Raw genomic sequence first — 16,665 nt, 5'->3', positions numbered from 1 at the left:
GCTGGACAGACAAAACCCTGGACTCTGTAGAGCTCCCCCGGTGAAGCATCTGTACTTAGGCATTTTAATTATTTTTTTGTTATTCAGATATTCTAAAGCTTGAAAGTTAATTACTTTTAGTGCTAATGTAGTTTTACAGTTTTGCCATTTGCATGTAAGAAGTTTTACTTTTGGGAGAGCTCTCCAACCCCCAGGCCCATGTCTCCCAGATCTCAGCACTGGCTGATGACAGAGTCCCCTCACAGCTCTGGTAGCATCCATATCAGTTTCCTCAGCATCAGTGCACAGAGGATACCCTACAGCCCATATCACTGGACAATACAATGCTCTTCACTTTCTGTCACTTCTCAAAATTCATTATTCCTTTTTCTGATTTTCAGTGTTAATTCTGCCTTCTCCACACAATTGTTCACGTGTTATGTTTTCCTCAAGTGGAATCTACTCTGGTTTTGATGTGCTTCCATCTTGTCTGTTCTGTTACCAATCTGTATCCAGAAGCTGTTCACTCAATTAGTATTCCTTTGAAAATTATTTAAATAAAGATTTGCATAGCAAAGCTAAAACTAGAACACAGCTCTTTTGATAAACTTTGAATCATATCCTTGTACTGAGGTATCCCTATCTCTCCTGCACCAGCAGATTTGCCCACAACGTTGTGAAAGTCATATGAATAAGTTCCCCTGTGGAAGTGACAGCATTGCTTACGGCATCTTTTTGTCTTGTCCTTGGTTATTGAACTCTTTGATCCCTTTCTACATTGCTCTCATTTTACACTGGCACAGCTTCATTCAAAAACAACATAGTTGCACTGACCTAAAACTTGAGTGAAATGAGAGGCGAGTTAGATGCAGGGTTGTTATGAAAGAATAGATCAAGGTGAAATGGATTCAGAAAGAGCTATTTAGGGGGGAAAAAGGTATTTTACTTGGATTCAGCAGCTCTGAATTTCTGCAGTTTTAGCTGTATCCCATCCCTGAAAAATGTGAAACAGATGGTTCCTGTAAATTCTCCTTTAGAGCCAGGCAAGTTCACATTCACTCAACCAAGCTGTCATACCTATTTCTGTGTGTTTCTCTGTTTATGGATGACAGGTTGAAGTACTGTATTGTATGTACAGGGGAAACTAGAGGTTTACAGAACAGAGAAAACAGAAATTAAAAAAAAACATTAGAATGTGTTTGCTACTTGGTCTAGAAGGTTGACTGCTACCAGAGTAGTGGAGTGTAACATTCTACATGTTGATTACCAGTTAGAAGTGCTCAGGTCAAAACCAGATGGACTGCACTTACTCTATTTAATAATCTGAATGTGTGTTAGACTGCAAGAGCATCCCAGAGTCCTCATCATTTGCTGAGTTGCTTCCTGGTGACTCGTTCAGTAGCTTAGGAACAGCTTATAAAGTGTTAGCAGACCTGGGTTATGCAAGGTGTATTTGCCCCACAGGCATGTTGGGATTTTGGATAATTGTGAATTTTAGGGTTGAATTAGTTGTTTTAGTTGTTTTTTCACTCGTGCCTAACATGTTGATCTGTTTGCTTTCAAATTAGTGTTAGGTTCAGTGCCAAACACACAGAATATCAAATATATCTCAACCTACCATCCTCTGGTACACTTCAAGTGTAAGCTGGCATCATAGAAATTGTATTTGTCATGGGGAATCACTTGCCTGGATGGTCTCCTTTTTGGTGAGTTCATTGTGCCCTTGACAAACACAGTTCAACACTTAAATCCCTGCAGTTCACTCATGAGCCAGAAGTGTAGATCTCTGTATCATGTCCCAGGTACATAGTACAAAACACAAGTATTCAGATCAGAGCCCATGTTCATTCAGGTGGCACAAGCATGCTGCATGCCAGGAAAATACACCCCTCATAGATCATTGGTACTCAGCAAGGCAAAAGGGAGAGCAAGTGCTCTTTCATTTCTGTAGGAGTCTAAAGGTCTGAGGTCTTAGCAAGAACATTTGGGAAAAGAAGTTTGCATAAGTGGTAACATTTTTTAGTAAGTACTTTGGTGCCAGTTGTGATACTGCAGATGTTCCAGTCTGATCGTTTAGTCATGTCACATTAATGATTGCTGTTACTTAAACAAGAGTAAGTTCAGTGATGTAGTACATACATTTTCATATAGCTGAGCAAACTGCTGACATGAATTTTGTCTATGTGGATGTGGGAGAAGTTTTGTGAAATTTCAGAGATGCAAAAAAGTGAAATATCCTCTTCACTTGTATTAGTAGGGTCAGTGGAGAGATGCTTTTATCAAAGGAATTGTTGGAAAGACAGGCACAGTCTTTACTTCCCTGGCAGAAGTAGGAAGATACAGGCTGAATTTGTTTCTTAGTCCAGCTTCAGGGAGGACTGGCCAGAATGTAATTCCATCTGTGTTGCTTAAAGTACAGAGATAGCATTGCAACAAATAAGATTTTCCCTGCTTTATGAGAAATTTATTTAGAATGTTTTTCTTTGCAGGCTTCAGTCCACAAAACTCAAAATACTTGCTTCAGCTCACTAAGAGGCAAGCTGGGCACTTGTTTTGTTCCAGTTGTATTACTGTATTTACCTTCAGCACAATAATTTTGCAGGCTGTTAGATGAGGGCTAGCTCTTTGAATTCATCAATATTTTAAGAATAAGTCAGACAATGCCATATTTGAATGCTAAAGCCAGGATCATCTAAGCTTTTAGCAATGCAGATCAAATTGACTTGTGAGATTGCACTCAAAGGTGATGGGAGCAACCTGTGTGTTACATGACCTGGCAAGTATGGCCACAGCCTTCATGTGACCAGACTCTTCTTAAATCTGTAATGCCAGCTCCTTGATAACACAGTGCAGAGAAGGGATATGGTGCCTTCAGATGAACTAAGCTCAGAAACGGTGCTCCCAGAAAAATGCCTGCCTTTCCTCCTACTATTTCTCACATTCAAGATATGATTTTAAAAAAGAGATTGAAAGATCACATTGGGTCTAAATAAATTTTTATTGTGGTCTATATTGGTGTTAATGACTACAGAATGAGCAGCCTGTGAATTTTGGTGATGATATTATGTACCCTGTTTCAAGATAATCCTGTTGCTGTCATCTTCTAGGAAGATGACAGTTTTTCTTGCCTTAACTAATATTTTTGGCTGTCTTGATGGAAATAATATGAACTAGCAACAGTATTGATGAGAGTCCTTCCTGCATGACTTCTCCACAGACCTGTGGTGAATTATCAGTTCTTTTGTCTTTGGAGTAAACGTGATGCACAGCAAGGGCTTCGGACTGGAGATAGTTGCCACGGCTGGCTGTTGCCTTGTCCTTTAGGGGGAACAAAATGAGAGGTACCTGTAAGAGTTCTGCACCTCCAGGGTGCTCAGGGGTGAGCACTTCTTGAGGAGTTTTCACAGGTGTGTGTCCTGGGGGCAGGGTGTGGAAAAGCACTGTGTGCAGGCATGGTCACTGACAGTGCACACAACATGGAAAATAATTTCCCTGTCCATTACCCAGGCAGTGCTCCCAAAATGGCACAGCTTGCATTGTTATGCTAAAGAGAAATAAAAGTTCACATTTCAAGATAAAATGGTCCTTTGAGTTAAACAATCATACTGCTTATGCAACAGCTCTTTTAATGGCAAAGTACAGCTGGAGCCTGGAACATGTTGTTTACAGGAGCACCACATAATGGGTAACGATGTAAAATGCAGTAAATGCTGCTGAAGGCATTAGACACAGGGAGAGACCTGAGACTGGAACAGTCAGGATGCAGGTGCTGCTTTCCTGGGAGCTGAGGTTTAAACCAGGCTTTAGTAAACCAGGAGGATGGGATTTGTAAAGGTCATCAGGGGACAGGTCTGAAGAGCTGCTGCAGGAGGGGCAAATGGTTCTCAAAGCAAGGATGGGAGAGGGCCCAAGAGAGGAGCTGGCACAGCACACAAGGTGCTCACAGGGAGGATTTCAAGAAATGGCAAGGGTAGAGGGGACTGTGATTGTAAAGATTTGATGTGACAAGGAGAAAGAGGAGGCCAAGAAGACAGAAATTACAAAGTTCTGAAGCTTCTCAGTCTTAGCTTACTGTAATTGTATTTCATGCATAGGAGAAAGGCTGCTGCTTAATCTTGCTCTTCTCTTTCTTGAAATGGAACTACTGACTAATACACATGCATACAAAAATACACATCTACTCACACCCACACAAACATGCAATTGTACAAAATTAGGAAAATTGTCCAACTTTCTTCTGAGCTACTCAAGGTTTGACAAAGCAAATTCTGACTCAGTGATAGCTGAAACTGAGAGCATGGCAGTTAACCAATGGCAACTTCACTTCAGCATATTCATTTTCCTTCTTTCCTTGAGATAATTCACAAGCTTTGTATGTGTCATTAGCAAAAACAGAGCTACAGATATGTTTGTATTTTTCTGGCAAATATGTCAGTTCTTCATAATATTTTGATGAACTAATTTGTTCAATCTGGAGTAAAAAAACCTGGACTTATGGGCTGTTCTTGTTTACAGGAAGCTCAAGGTTCATACTTAGATGTTATACAAATGATGAAATAAAGTTGTAAATATTTATTACTTAGTGAAATTGTGTCTTTTCAAAAGCACATCTTTGTACACAAAACATTTGTAAATCCCCATTAGTGGTATTTATGCTTCCACATAAAAATTCCTCATTTGCAGCCAACAAAGTATCTTAGGCTTAGATCTTCCTGCCACATGTAGTGCAATCACAATGCTGCCACAGACAACCATTTTTGTAAAATATGATGTTAAGGAAGACTGAGTTTGTTGTACTATACATATGTAAATGCCTCTCTTTCAGTAGTCTCAGAGGAAAGAAGATGCCAGAAAGAATTCTCAACCAGTGTTCATATTAATTGTCACCACCTTTCATGGGATAGTAAAGTGCATTCATACAAAGGAAAGCATTAAGAATCAAGGAGGCTGCACAGGGAAAGTGAGGGCATTTGAGTGAGACCTAAGGAAGTCACACGGTAAATTATGATAATCTAATTGTAATCCAGAAAATCATTCTTCCCTTGTTTGTGTCTGTAATGAGGTAATGGTCCAGCTCCTCTGCCTTCAGACAGGCACTACAGATTTACAGCAGGCTGTGGAAGATCAGGCTGCAGCACAAGTTCTTTGTTATTGTTGTACCTCTACAAGAGTGTCTGAGTTCAGAATAGCTATTGGTGTAATTCACAGCAGTGAACATGTTGTTCCTCTGTAGCTCAAAGTCCTTTCAGTTTCAGAGAATTGGTTATCACAGGGCACAATTAATTGGTTGTTGATCCTGTATATTTATGTGGTTGTGTGTAAGCTTTTTAAATCTGGCTGTGAATAAGAAATCCACAGTATGACTAAACAATTGAACTGAAAGTCCTGCAAATAAATTTTCTGGACAGAAACAACACTCATATGGATATGCTTTAGTACAATAAAGCTCTACTGAAAACCACTGGGTGTGCTTGAAGTAGATGATCTCTGTCTTTGATTGGCATCTGCTCAGAATTGAAGCAATTAGAACTATGCACAAAATTAATTTCCTGAATGAAAACAGGTTCCCACTACATACTAAAATAAAGAGTTGCAAATCAATATCTGATGATTCCTACATAAGCATGACTTGACAGATATTGTCTTCTATTCCACCACTTTTCACTTAGGGACCTGACTTGGGTTTTGCCTTTTGCCCAGGCATGGCTGTTCACAGGAAGCTGAAATGCTGCTTGCCTCTGTGATTTCCCACTGTGTAGTCCTTGGTCATTCTGTGCTGCTTCTCTCCTGCACTGAGGATGCTAAATGAGTTGGTATTACTTTAATGAACACATTGAAAGTGTGCTTAATTCTGCTAGACTCCACATTTATAAACATTTTTTTAAATCAAAGTGAGTGTCAGTAAAGTACTGTCTTGTGGTTGTGGCTCCAGTGACCGGTACAATGACTTAATTGACATTCTTGTGCAGTGCTTGGATCCCTGCCAGTTAATGACCCATTGCTGCAGTCTGCACAGGCAAATCACCCCTTTTGTCCCAGTCCTCAGGCTGATGGACTTCTGCCCAAGTAATGGCTGCAGGCTCCTATTCTCAGCTGGCACAGACCCTAGCATGACCATAAACACCCCTGAGAGGATCATGATATGGTTTATTGGACAGATTCTGATATGCTTTGCAGTAATATACCACCAAGATGTTCTGCTGAAGTCAGTAACTTTGCCAATGGCATAGCTGAAGGAAGAAACTGGTCCCTATGCTGTTGTTTTCTCAAGCAGTGAAGCACTTGCAGGCTCTGTGTCCCTTTACATGATGCAAGTTTTTGTGAGCCCTTTGTCAAACATTCAAAATAATTTTTTTTATTTCTGCTTTTAAATGGTTGTATTGTCTCTTCCCCCACAGGATTTTCCATTCTTCAGGCAATTATGGAAGCAGCAGTACAGAACAACTGGCAAGTGACAGCCAGATCTGTAGGAAGCATAAAAGATGTTCAAGAGTTCAGAAGAATTATAGAGGAGATGGACAGACGGCAAGAAAAAAGATACTTAATTGACTGTGAAGTAGACAGAATCAACACCATTTTGGAACAGGTATCTGCTTTTCAGAAATTGTGATCTTTCTGTGTCAGACATCATTAATATTTCCAGAACTGCTTATTTCTAGAGATTATTAAGTATCCTTTGAGATGTGAGTCCCAACTGCTGGCCAGTTACCTAGTAAAATGAAAATGCCACAGTGATGCTCATAGTTGGTTGCAGCACTTACATGTAACCTACCAGGAAATGTCACTGTGATATTTTTTCCTGAATGATAATAATGAATTATTTTTAAGTAGGTAAGGAACCTAAAACCTCAGCTGACAGAGTAATATTACTGGACTCAAGGCTGCTTGTAAGGGTTGCAAGACAGGTGCAGCTTTTTAAGTGGAACATGAAACAAGAAATAAAAGGCCAGTGAAGTATCACAGAATCATCTTAAAGAATTCCCAGATGGAAATCTTGCTAATGAAAAATTCAGCTGGTAGTCCAAACAATTCATTAGTACATTTTGGTACATAAAGCCCTCCCCTCTGCACATCCATTGCTGTTGACAGGTTTAAATTGTGGGTGATGAAGTCTAAGAACCTTTGTGGGGTAGATGCCTTTGGAGTGACTGTTTGGCTCTTGCATGGCTTTCCCAGTGTTTGCTTTGCTCCAGAGGAGTGACTGTACCCTCTGGCCACCCCAGGGTGCTGCCCATTATGCCTGTATCACTGGCTGGGCTGTGCAATGTGCTTGAAGAGGTGTAGTAACAGATACAAACTGTTGGAACAGATGCAGGACAGCTCCCTGCTGGCTGGGCTCACAGTAAAGCTTTGGTGCTGGTGTGGCACCAGATCCATGCTGCTTGGTTATTAACAGGCATTAAGACTGAAAAACCCTCTGATTACTGCCACTTTGTAAATTTAACTGTGGGTTCATAGTGGAATATGGAAGTGGGTTCATGTGGGTTCATGGAATAGATTAACAGTAACATTTAAATTTCATAAAGCATTAGCATATCTCTTAGAAATGTTGTATTGGAAACTACCAACAAACTAACCTCACTGCCATAAGCCCTGGGAAACATGAAAAATACATTCACTGTGTTCCTTCTCAAAATACTCAGTTCCTGTCAAGCCTTGAGGTGTATCACTGAGGGTCAGTCTGTGGAGACAGCCAGGTGCCAGAGCTGCTACCTACAGAGCAAGGAAAGCATTGCTAAAGAGAACAGGGCACAAATGAGCTGGTCCCTGACTCTGACAACTGTGGTTGTGATGCTAATACACAGCATTGCATTTTACACTGTATTTTTAGGCAATATGGTGAGTCCTCTCTTTAGGGAAATTCATACTGAAAAGTGTAAGAAACTTCTCTCTTTTTTTTTTTTTTTTTTTCTTTCGTTTGCTCATGTTCTTGGAAAAGATGCAAAACACCATACCTACCCACAGCCCACTCTTCTGAAAATGCTGCAGGAGAGCACTCCTGAGCCAAGCTTAAAGAGCTCTTTGGGCCCACTCTCAGCTGAGAAGCAGGCCTTTTGTTTGATCTGACTTCATTTACATTTGTTCCAATTTTTCTTCTATTGTCCAAGTGAGAGGAAAAAAAGTCAAACTATTTCAGTGCCTGAAAGAAAAGCTGTATACCAAGCAAACCATATAGAAAAAAACTGACAACTTGTTACTTCTGCTGCTATTCTGAATTCAACTCTAGTGAAGTTTAAATTTTGTTAAAATGTATGATTTGGTCTTCTTGTCAGTGTGATTAGCATCTGTTAAGTAAAAAATCCTCCAGGTTTCCCCAAACTCCACAGCACATGCTGATGCCCCTGATGCTAAAAAGAGTCTTCTTTCAACAATTTCCAGTGGGTTTTTGATTGGATACTGAAAAGCAATGACAAATCTCTGCAGGGAAAGTCAGTAATGGTGGATGGACCCTAGGTCAATAGCTGAACAATTATTGTTTGTAGCCTTTTCCTTCTATCTCCTCTGCTTACCCTGTTATCTTCTCATAAATTAGTTAAAAGTTTTCACAAACATGTTGTATTTAATTCCATCCATCCCATTTGCTCAAGGGAGTGGAGAGTTGTCTTTTTTTTAGTCAAGTGTGTTTGCTGATAGCATATTATTGAGGGGAGAGATAAGTCTGGATTTGCATATTTAAAATCTAGCGTTTTATTGCAGTTTAAAAAGCCAATTTGGTGCTATGTGTGGAGTCTAGGAAGGCTGCTCAGCTGAGAAGCAGGAACATCTGAGCCTGTTACCACTTGCTGATGCACATTTGCAGATGAGTTTGTTTTTCCCAGTGAAAACAACAGGAAGCAAAGACACTCTACCTGTCTGAGCTGCTGTGTCAGAATACTGATGTTCAAACTGTCCCCCATAGAGGCTGGTATAGGCTGCCTCAACCCAGCTGCCTCTCCATCCCTCTCCCTTTGTTTGCCTCCTAGGAGCAGAACTCCAAAGGTCAACTCTGCCATCAGCTTCTGGGAGTGATGCCTCCCTCCAGAGAGGGGGTTTGTGGTTACTGCATGGCACCTGCTATTGCTTTCTCTGAGTCAGCAGCAGCATTTGCCAGTGACCCTGGATTTCAGAGGCTTAAATAGAACTTATTCAAGAAGAAAAGTCATAGCAGAAATAAACAGACTGTAAACCACTAAACAGTCTACACACGCACTGAGTTTGCTATCAGACTTTTGGGCTCTTGGCCAGCCCATTCAGCAAGCTTGTCAGTGCTCTGCTCCAGGAGCCATGTATCATGGCTTTGTGTTAGTGCTTGCATTCAGTAAGAGTGACCTTTTTTCCTGTATCAGCTGGTCAGTGTGTGTACTTTTCTTCCTTTGATCCTTTTTTCAACCAGTTCAGACCAATGTGTACATCTCTTCCAAAAATTCAGGCTCATCCAAAGAAATTACACGTCTGGGGATTTTCCTCTCAGACTTCAGGTCATTCTGGAATATTCTGTACTTTCCTCCAGCAATGTACAGACATGTGAGTCAGTGACCTTGAGTATTCCGTCTGCCTTTAGCATATGGCACATGTGTATGTCCCTACATTTCCAAGACCTGCAACCTGTCATATGAATTATTTCTGCTCTCAGGGCTCTCTGGTACCTGATCTTCCAGCTGTAAATATGAGGTCAGGGAAAGAGGGCACCCCAGCTCCTACCCTGCCTGGTAGGAGCCAAATTTCATACTGCAGGCTGATCTGTTTTCATTTCCCATTCAGAAGATTTTGTGATGGGCCTTATATATATTTTGTCCTGGAGGTGGATATCCTGCCCAAACCTCCTCAGCTGTAGAACAGAGGGAAGCAGAGAAATCAGTAGTTGTTCTATTCACTTGCCCTGTAGTTCTATAACCACTGAGCATGTGGATCTATATCCCCCTTGCACAACAAAACTATATCCAATTCAATCATCTACTGGCCTCTCAGGCATACAGATAGGAACACTTATATCATGCAAAATTCATAAGCTCCCCACACTTCTTGTCCCTGGATGCTAAAATATTCTGTATTTCTTCACAGATAGATATAAAATTTTGTTCTCACAAACAGAAGAACATTTTCTTCTGAGAGTTAACAGTAAGCCTTAGCCTCTTTGACCATGTATTTAGAGATATGTTTTTAAGTTAAGAAATACGTTTTTCTTATTCCCAGGATAATAAGCTGTATTTCAGACTAAAGTGGCTTTATGTCCACTTAGAAGAAAGTCTCCTGAGGGCAAATGAGGAGGAAGAAACTCCATTCAGGATCAAAATGGTGGAACTTTACAAAAGACCTTTTTATTCCAGAGACTGCATGCTTTTATCAGAAGGATGCTATCTCCAAACTTAGCCATGAAGGTTAGGCTCCAAGGCAGTGTCTGTATTAAGTGAAGGCATCTCAAAAAGCAAAAGCAATATTACAGTGGAGAATGCAGAAGCCAAAGTTTTACAATGACAGCCAGACTGTCAAAGACAACTTAAAGTGAAGCATCTCTAGGATTAAGAGGGGTAATCTGATTGACTGAACTCTGTCCTTTGCACACACTACGACAACTTTCGAGTCTGAAATTTTGAGATTAGGATGGAGGTCTGCAGATCCTCAGTATAGCCCCAGCTGCATCTCTCTGCAGATCTGCTCAGATCTCAGAGGAGTGAGCTCACTGCACAACAGCTTTCACATTTAGGGTGTCATAAGAATAAACACAGAACTGCAGTATTGGGTTGATGAATAGTCATCAAAAATAACAATGGGGAAAAACGTAATTGAAAACATTCAAAACTGTTGCTCTGTAAACAAACAGATGGTTTGGTGGAGGTTTGCCTGTGTTCTCCATAGCAATTCAAAGTACAATTGCCTACGAATTCAGAAGGACACTTGAAGCAGAGCTATGAGTAGCTGCAGCTTCTGCTTGGCTTCTGAAGCCCAGCAGTGCCATGTCCTCTGAAGGCACTGCACTGCTCAGAGCACTGTGCCCTTCTCCAGGGCACAGCTGTGTCACAGGCTGATTTTATCCTCTGTTTGCAGCTCTGGGCTTCAGTTGAGGCTCCAGGAGAGTATCTGCTTTGTAGACTGTTGTGTAACATCACTCTGAAACTGGTACAGTTCATTTTTACATTTCCAGTGAACTAGAAACTTAAAATTTAGGACGTTTCTCCATTAGAAATCCATGAGGATTTTTGAAACCAGGGTGTAAAGCAGAATGGAAGGTCACTTTTTCCCTTCACACCCAGGGAGTTTCAGCAGCTCACAAGTCTGTATGGGCATATGGGGAGGAAAGGGGAATTACTTAGGTCAGGCACCCTCAGGACATAGCCAGCACAAGAGTAAGAATGGGCATAAGTCAAAAGTGACAGCTGGATCTGCCTTAAAGGGCCTGATTCTGTCAGCTGTGAAACTCAGAAAGGGAAGGAGATGAATTGCTAAAGCAGAGAGAGTAACACCTTGGGTTAATTGCCCCACATACAGCACATTTCACATGTACCTGAGGAAAGAATTTCTAGCTTGTAAAAAGGAATGTATCTCCAAAGCCATCATCCAGATTTCGTAAAACAAGCCAGGTTCTAAATGACAGGAATTGATCAGAGCATTATTAGTCATCCTGCTGAACGATTGATGTGATGGCACCTAAAGCTTAAAGTGTTCAAAAGACATTAAAGCACAGTTTTAAATGTATCTGATCAGTAGTAATAATAATTAATACCAGAAACATCTCACTGCAAATGTGGAAGCTGCTGTATGTAGAAGATTGCTGCCAAGCAACTCTTGTTTCTTGTGCCAGGGGCACCATTAGAGTTTTTATTTTTCTGTGTTTGTAGCAGTTGCTCATTTTATGTTTTATGATAATTTATGGGATATAAATGCACACACCAATGCATACACAGGCATCTGCTTTTAATACTTTGCATATTTTTACTATAATATTTGTAGTATGCAGTTATGTTGTTACAGTCATATTTGTATGGCAACTTCTGCACTGCCCTTAAATGTACAGAGAACCAAAATCTTTGTTTAGTTATGCTGTTGCAAATAGAGAATCAACCATTATCCTGGAGACACTATTTAAATTGATATCATTGTGCTCATACAGAGATTGTATTTGCTTTGAACTTCAGTTAATAGGTAGCCATAAAAGCTCAATTTGCTGCATAGTTCACCTTTCTGTTCAGCTTTTCAGTGCACAGAAATGGTGCATGTGTTTGCCCTGAGCCCTCTGAGGATCCCAGTCACTGTTTAGCCTGTGTCCACATTGTCTGACTGCTCAAATTGTTATCCTTGTGGGCAAGTCTCAGGTGCAGAGGTCTTGAGTGTTATTGGCCCTCACCTTTCCCTGTTGCATTTGATGAGTTTTGGGAGCAGACCTATCCATGGGTGCTTCTTATGCCATATCTGGACTGGAGGAGAGGATTTGGTCTTTTTTTTAGCTCTACAGGTCTTTTTCAAAAACAACATTCACAAGAAATGTTTTAAAGACACAGAGTATTTGAAGGAGAGAACTGTCTGTAATCTGTTCATCATGTGATCCCCTGAGTTTTTGTCTTTCCCTGTTTGTCCAGCTCTCCATCTCTAATAGCTTTGGGAATTTTATAAGATTCTTCTGAGCTCCTGACTGATTTTGAAACCCCTCGCTCACTCATCTCTTCCAGGTTTTAAAACTCAGTTTGTGTATAAGTTGCTTTGTTTTCAGTCCTGGCATTTAAATGTGGTTCTTTCTTCTCATACAGAAAGGATAACTCCTTTCATCTTAGCAGACATTACCTTAATTTCTTCATCTGTCTCTCAAATAGCTTAATGCTTGAAACTCTGCTTCTAACCAAAGCCTTTCCTTAATTAGTTTCCAAGGCAACCAACCATCTTGGCAACAATTCCGATGAACTAACTGCAGGGAGAGGAAGGAAACACACTATCAAAATGAATAGCAGTAGCCCAGTGCCACTGTGCAAACAGGCGTTGTACATCACCAGAGACAGCACGGCAGTTCTGGTGTCTCATCACTTCATTTACAAGGGAAGTCCCAACTCAGTAAAAGAAAAGCTACATAAGAGTGTGTGTCTGTCTTTCACAGCTCACTAAGCTGGGATTAATGGCTTCAGCATGGCATGAATCACGTATCTGGGGGAGGAGGAGAACCACTGGGGCTGTTCAGGGCCCCTCATGGACCAAGGTGTTCCCAAGTGCATCTCAGAGAGCACTTCTGGCTCAGACAGCACGATTTTCAGAATGGGGGCCACCCCACTCAGCTTTTTGAGCCCAGCTGCTGGTGGTGCACTCTGGAACACCCTGACAGTTCATAGCTACAGTCTTGTGGGGAGGCATCCCCAGAGGTGAGGTCCAGGGCTGTGATCCAGATTATGATCAAAGGCTGTGATCCAGGGCTGTGATCCAGGGCTGTGATCCAAGACTGTGATCCAGAGCTGTGATCCAGAGCTTTGATCCAGAGCTGGGATCCAGTGCTGGGATCCAGGGCTGGGATCCAGAGCTGTGATCCAGGGCTGTGATCCAGAGCTGTGATCCAGAGCTGTGATCCAGGGCTGTGATCAAAGGCTGTGATCCAGGGCTGTGATCCAGAGCTGTGATCCAAGGCTGTGATCCAGAGCTGTGATCCAGGGCTGTGATCCAGTGCTGTGATCCAGAGCTGGGATCCAGTGCTGTGATCCAAGGCTATGATCCAGAGCTGTGATCCAGGGCTGTGATCCAGTGCTGTGATCAAAGGCTGTGATCCAGAGCTGTGATCCAGTGCTGTGATCAAAGGCTGTGATCCAGAGCTGTGATCCAGAGCTGTGATCCAGAGCTTTGATCCAGAGCTGGGATCCAGTGCTGTGATCCAAGGCTATGATCCAGAGCTGTGATCCAGGGCTGTGATCCAGAGCTGTGATCCAGTGCTGTGATCCAGGGCTGTGATCCAGGGCTGTGATCCAGGGCTGTGATCTAGAACTGTGATCTAGAATTGTGATCCAGGGCTGTGATCCAGGGCTGTGATCCAGAGCTGGAATCCAGTGCTGGGATCCAGTGCTGTGATCCAGTGCTGTGATCCAAGGCTGTGATCCAAGGCTGTGATCAAGGGCTGGGATCCAGGACTGGGATCCAGTGCTGGGATCCAGTGCTGTGATCCAAGGCTGTGATCCAAGTCTGTGATCCAAGGCTGTGATCCAGAGCTGTGATCCAGAGCTGTGATCCAGAGCTGTGATCCAGAGTTGTGATCCAAGGCTGGGATCCAGATCTGTGATCCAGGGCTGTGATCCAGGGCTGTGATCCAGAGCTGTGATCCAGGGCTGTGATCCAGGGCTGTGATCCAGAGCTGTGATGCAGGGTAGGGATCCAGATCTGTGATCCAGGGCTGTGATCCAAGATTGGGATCCAGAGCTGGGATCCAGATCTGTGATCCAGGGCAGTGATCCAGTGCTGGGATCCAGGGCTGTGATGTGTTTGCTCCTGGCTCCTGATGGTTTGCAATCAGACCTTTCCATGGCACAGTACCTTCCCAGGCCAGTCTCTTTCTGCTGTAATTATACATTCATATGGGATTCCTGTCTCTTATCCCACCCTCTTGCCTGTTCATTTCCATCTGCCTCTGGGGAGCAGATTTAAGACATCAGGGGGTGCCTGAACAAAATTTGTAGAAAATCAGGCCCTATCAATCACCTCAACTCAAATACAAGCTTACCCCAAGTATCCAACCAGTGAGCTGGAAAGCAGTGTAATAATTTTAGTGAAAACTAATGTTCCTTGGCTTTAAAAATACCCATGTTACTAAATTAAGTTTGTTTGTGTCACACCATAGGCATGCATGTGGAGGCATAATGGTGCATGTATTACTGGAGGCTCTTTCCTCCAAAATGTGTAATAAATAAAATTATCAACAAGATACATAGACCCTGAAAGAATACCCTAAGTATCTTCTATCCTAGGAAAATGCATGTAAAGAATCAAAAAAGAAAAATATTGATGTATAAAATATTGCCTCATATGAGTAAAACAGTCACCCCTGCTGCATAAACTAAATCTAGTGAAAATAAATTAACTCTTCATAATCTTTTTTAGTTCATGGTTTATGCACCAAGTTATATGGGAATATTGCAGAGTGCTGCTTATAGTGAAGCAGAATAAACCTTTCAGACTCTTTGAAAGCATTGAAGAAAGCAAATTGAGTGCAATTCCAGTCACAGTAAAATGCTATTTATAATAAAAAAAAAATAAGAAAAAGTAACCTTGTCTTTCCTAGAGGAGATTGCACTTACTTTTTTTTCTTAATTTTGTAGGGCATTTGAAAAGGAAACAAAATGATTAAAAAGAAAAAAAAAAAGGATAGCTACTATTCAGTATTTTTGGTCTGCTTGAAGGCAGTGCTCTGCAGTACAAAACTCCTTCCAAAAAATTCTCGTGTGAGCACTGGGACTGAATTACTGCGACACTTCTGGGTTATATCCAAATAATAGTTTGAAGTGATCCTGACATGCAGTAATAGTTTATATAAGCAGAATTCTTTTTCCAAGGATACTTGTCCAATTCCAGGGAATAACACTGGGATTTTACTCTGACATGCAGATGAGAAGTATGGAGAAAATGTGAAATATGTTTGTTTTTAAAATGAAAACTGTGTGACTCCGTTTACCTAATTTCTTCCTTTCTTCTCCCAGTGGATATAGATCTTTTCATGTTTTGAGCAGCTAAGACTGAAGAAGTTTTGGTTATAGGATATGAAAAGAAGGAATGAGTATTGCTTATGTGTGTCTGTGAGCAAGGGTGTGCTCTTAAGGGTGTTGGATGTACAGTTTCATGGAATTGAAAGCCAGAAGGGACAGTTGGATATCTCCTGTGTCACAGGGCTTGAGCACATGACCCAAAGGGCACTAAAGAGCTGTCAGTGATGTGGATACACCATCAAACTCTGTGACAGTGCTGAAGCACTTCTGGCTTCTGCAGAAGCTTTGGACAACTAAGAATAAAGTACTATTACTGTTTATTAGCAATCTTTGTGGAAATGACTTCAAATGTTGTGAAATTTGGGGAAGCACACTAAGCTAAAGTCAGCTTTGATAGTGGTGGTTTTGATCTACCTGATATGGAATTGTAAGTCCTCAGGAGCTGCTGAGGAGCAAGGAGGCAGTGAAAGGAAAGAGGGTATGGGAAGCTGGAAATGAAGAAGGTACTGTGGTGGGACCGTAGCACATGGCATTGGAGCTGGTTGCACTGTAGATTGAAGGAAATGTAACTACAAATGTTGCTTCAAAAGCAAATTTATTGTGATTTCTGTGAGATGGGAAGCCTCTGTGGGAAATATTAGGTGAAATTTAAATTTCAGGAGAACTTAGGATTTTATAGAGTCTTGGAAAAGTACTGAAACTTCCTTGAGTGTTAAAACATCTTTCATTATCATTTCTCGAGGGAGGATATTTCTCAAAAAATATACTAGAACTGCACAGACAATTTAAATATTATCTCCTTAAAATTACCTGTGTGTGAAAACCACTGCTGCAGAGTAACATATGTAATAAGTCATTTGCTTCCCATAAATACAGCTGCAAAAACTCCTCCAGAACACAACTGGATTTTTAGTTCATAACCCTTACTTAAGAATCTAAAGAATTCACAATTAAAAATTTCTATGACACATTTCTTCAAGGAAGCTGTCTGGGAACAAGTATCTTTTCTTGAACAAATATCTTTTCTTTGCAAAATAAGGGGGAA

The 16,665-nt window shown here is 41.4% G+C and overlaps 1 protein-coding gene across 2 annotated transcripts in view; it reads left to right on the top strand.

Moving 5' to 3' along the window:
• GRIA3 (glutamate ionotropic receptor AMPA type subunit 3) overlaps nucleotides 1–16,665 on the top strand; it is a 143,522-nt gene that overhangs the window by 57,663 nt on the left and 69,194 nt on the right. For both annotated transcript variants that reach the window (XM_056491537.1, XM_056491538.1), the window contains exon 4: nucleotides 6,378–6,565. In XM_056491537.1, coding sequence (XP_056347512.1) covers nucleotides 6,378–6,565 — 188 coding nt within the window. The remainder of the gene's footprint in view (nucleotides 1–6,377; nucleotides 6,566–16,665) is intronic.

Source organism: Oenanthe melanoleuca, chromosome 4A (genome assembly GCF_029582105.1).
Source record: "Oenanthe melanoleuca isolate GR-GAL-2019-014 chromosome 4A, OMel1.0, whole genome shotgun sequence".
NCBI classification, from domain to species: domain Eukaryota; kingdom Metazoa; phylum Chordata; class Aves; order Passeriformes; family Muscicapidae; genus Oenanthe; species Oenanthe melanoleuca.
The sequence above is the reverse complement of the archived record's forward strand: the minus strand, read 5'-3'. Positions and strand labels throughout refer to the sequence as shown.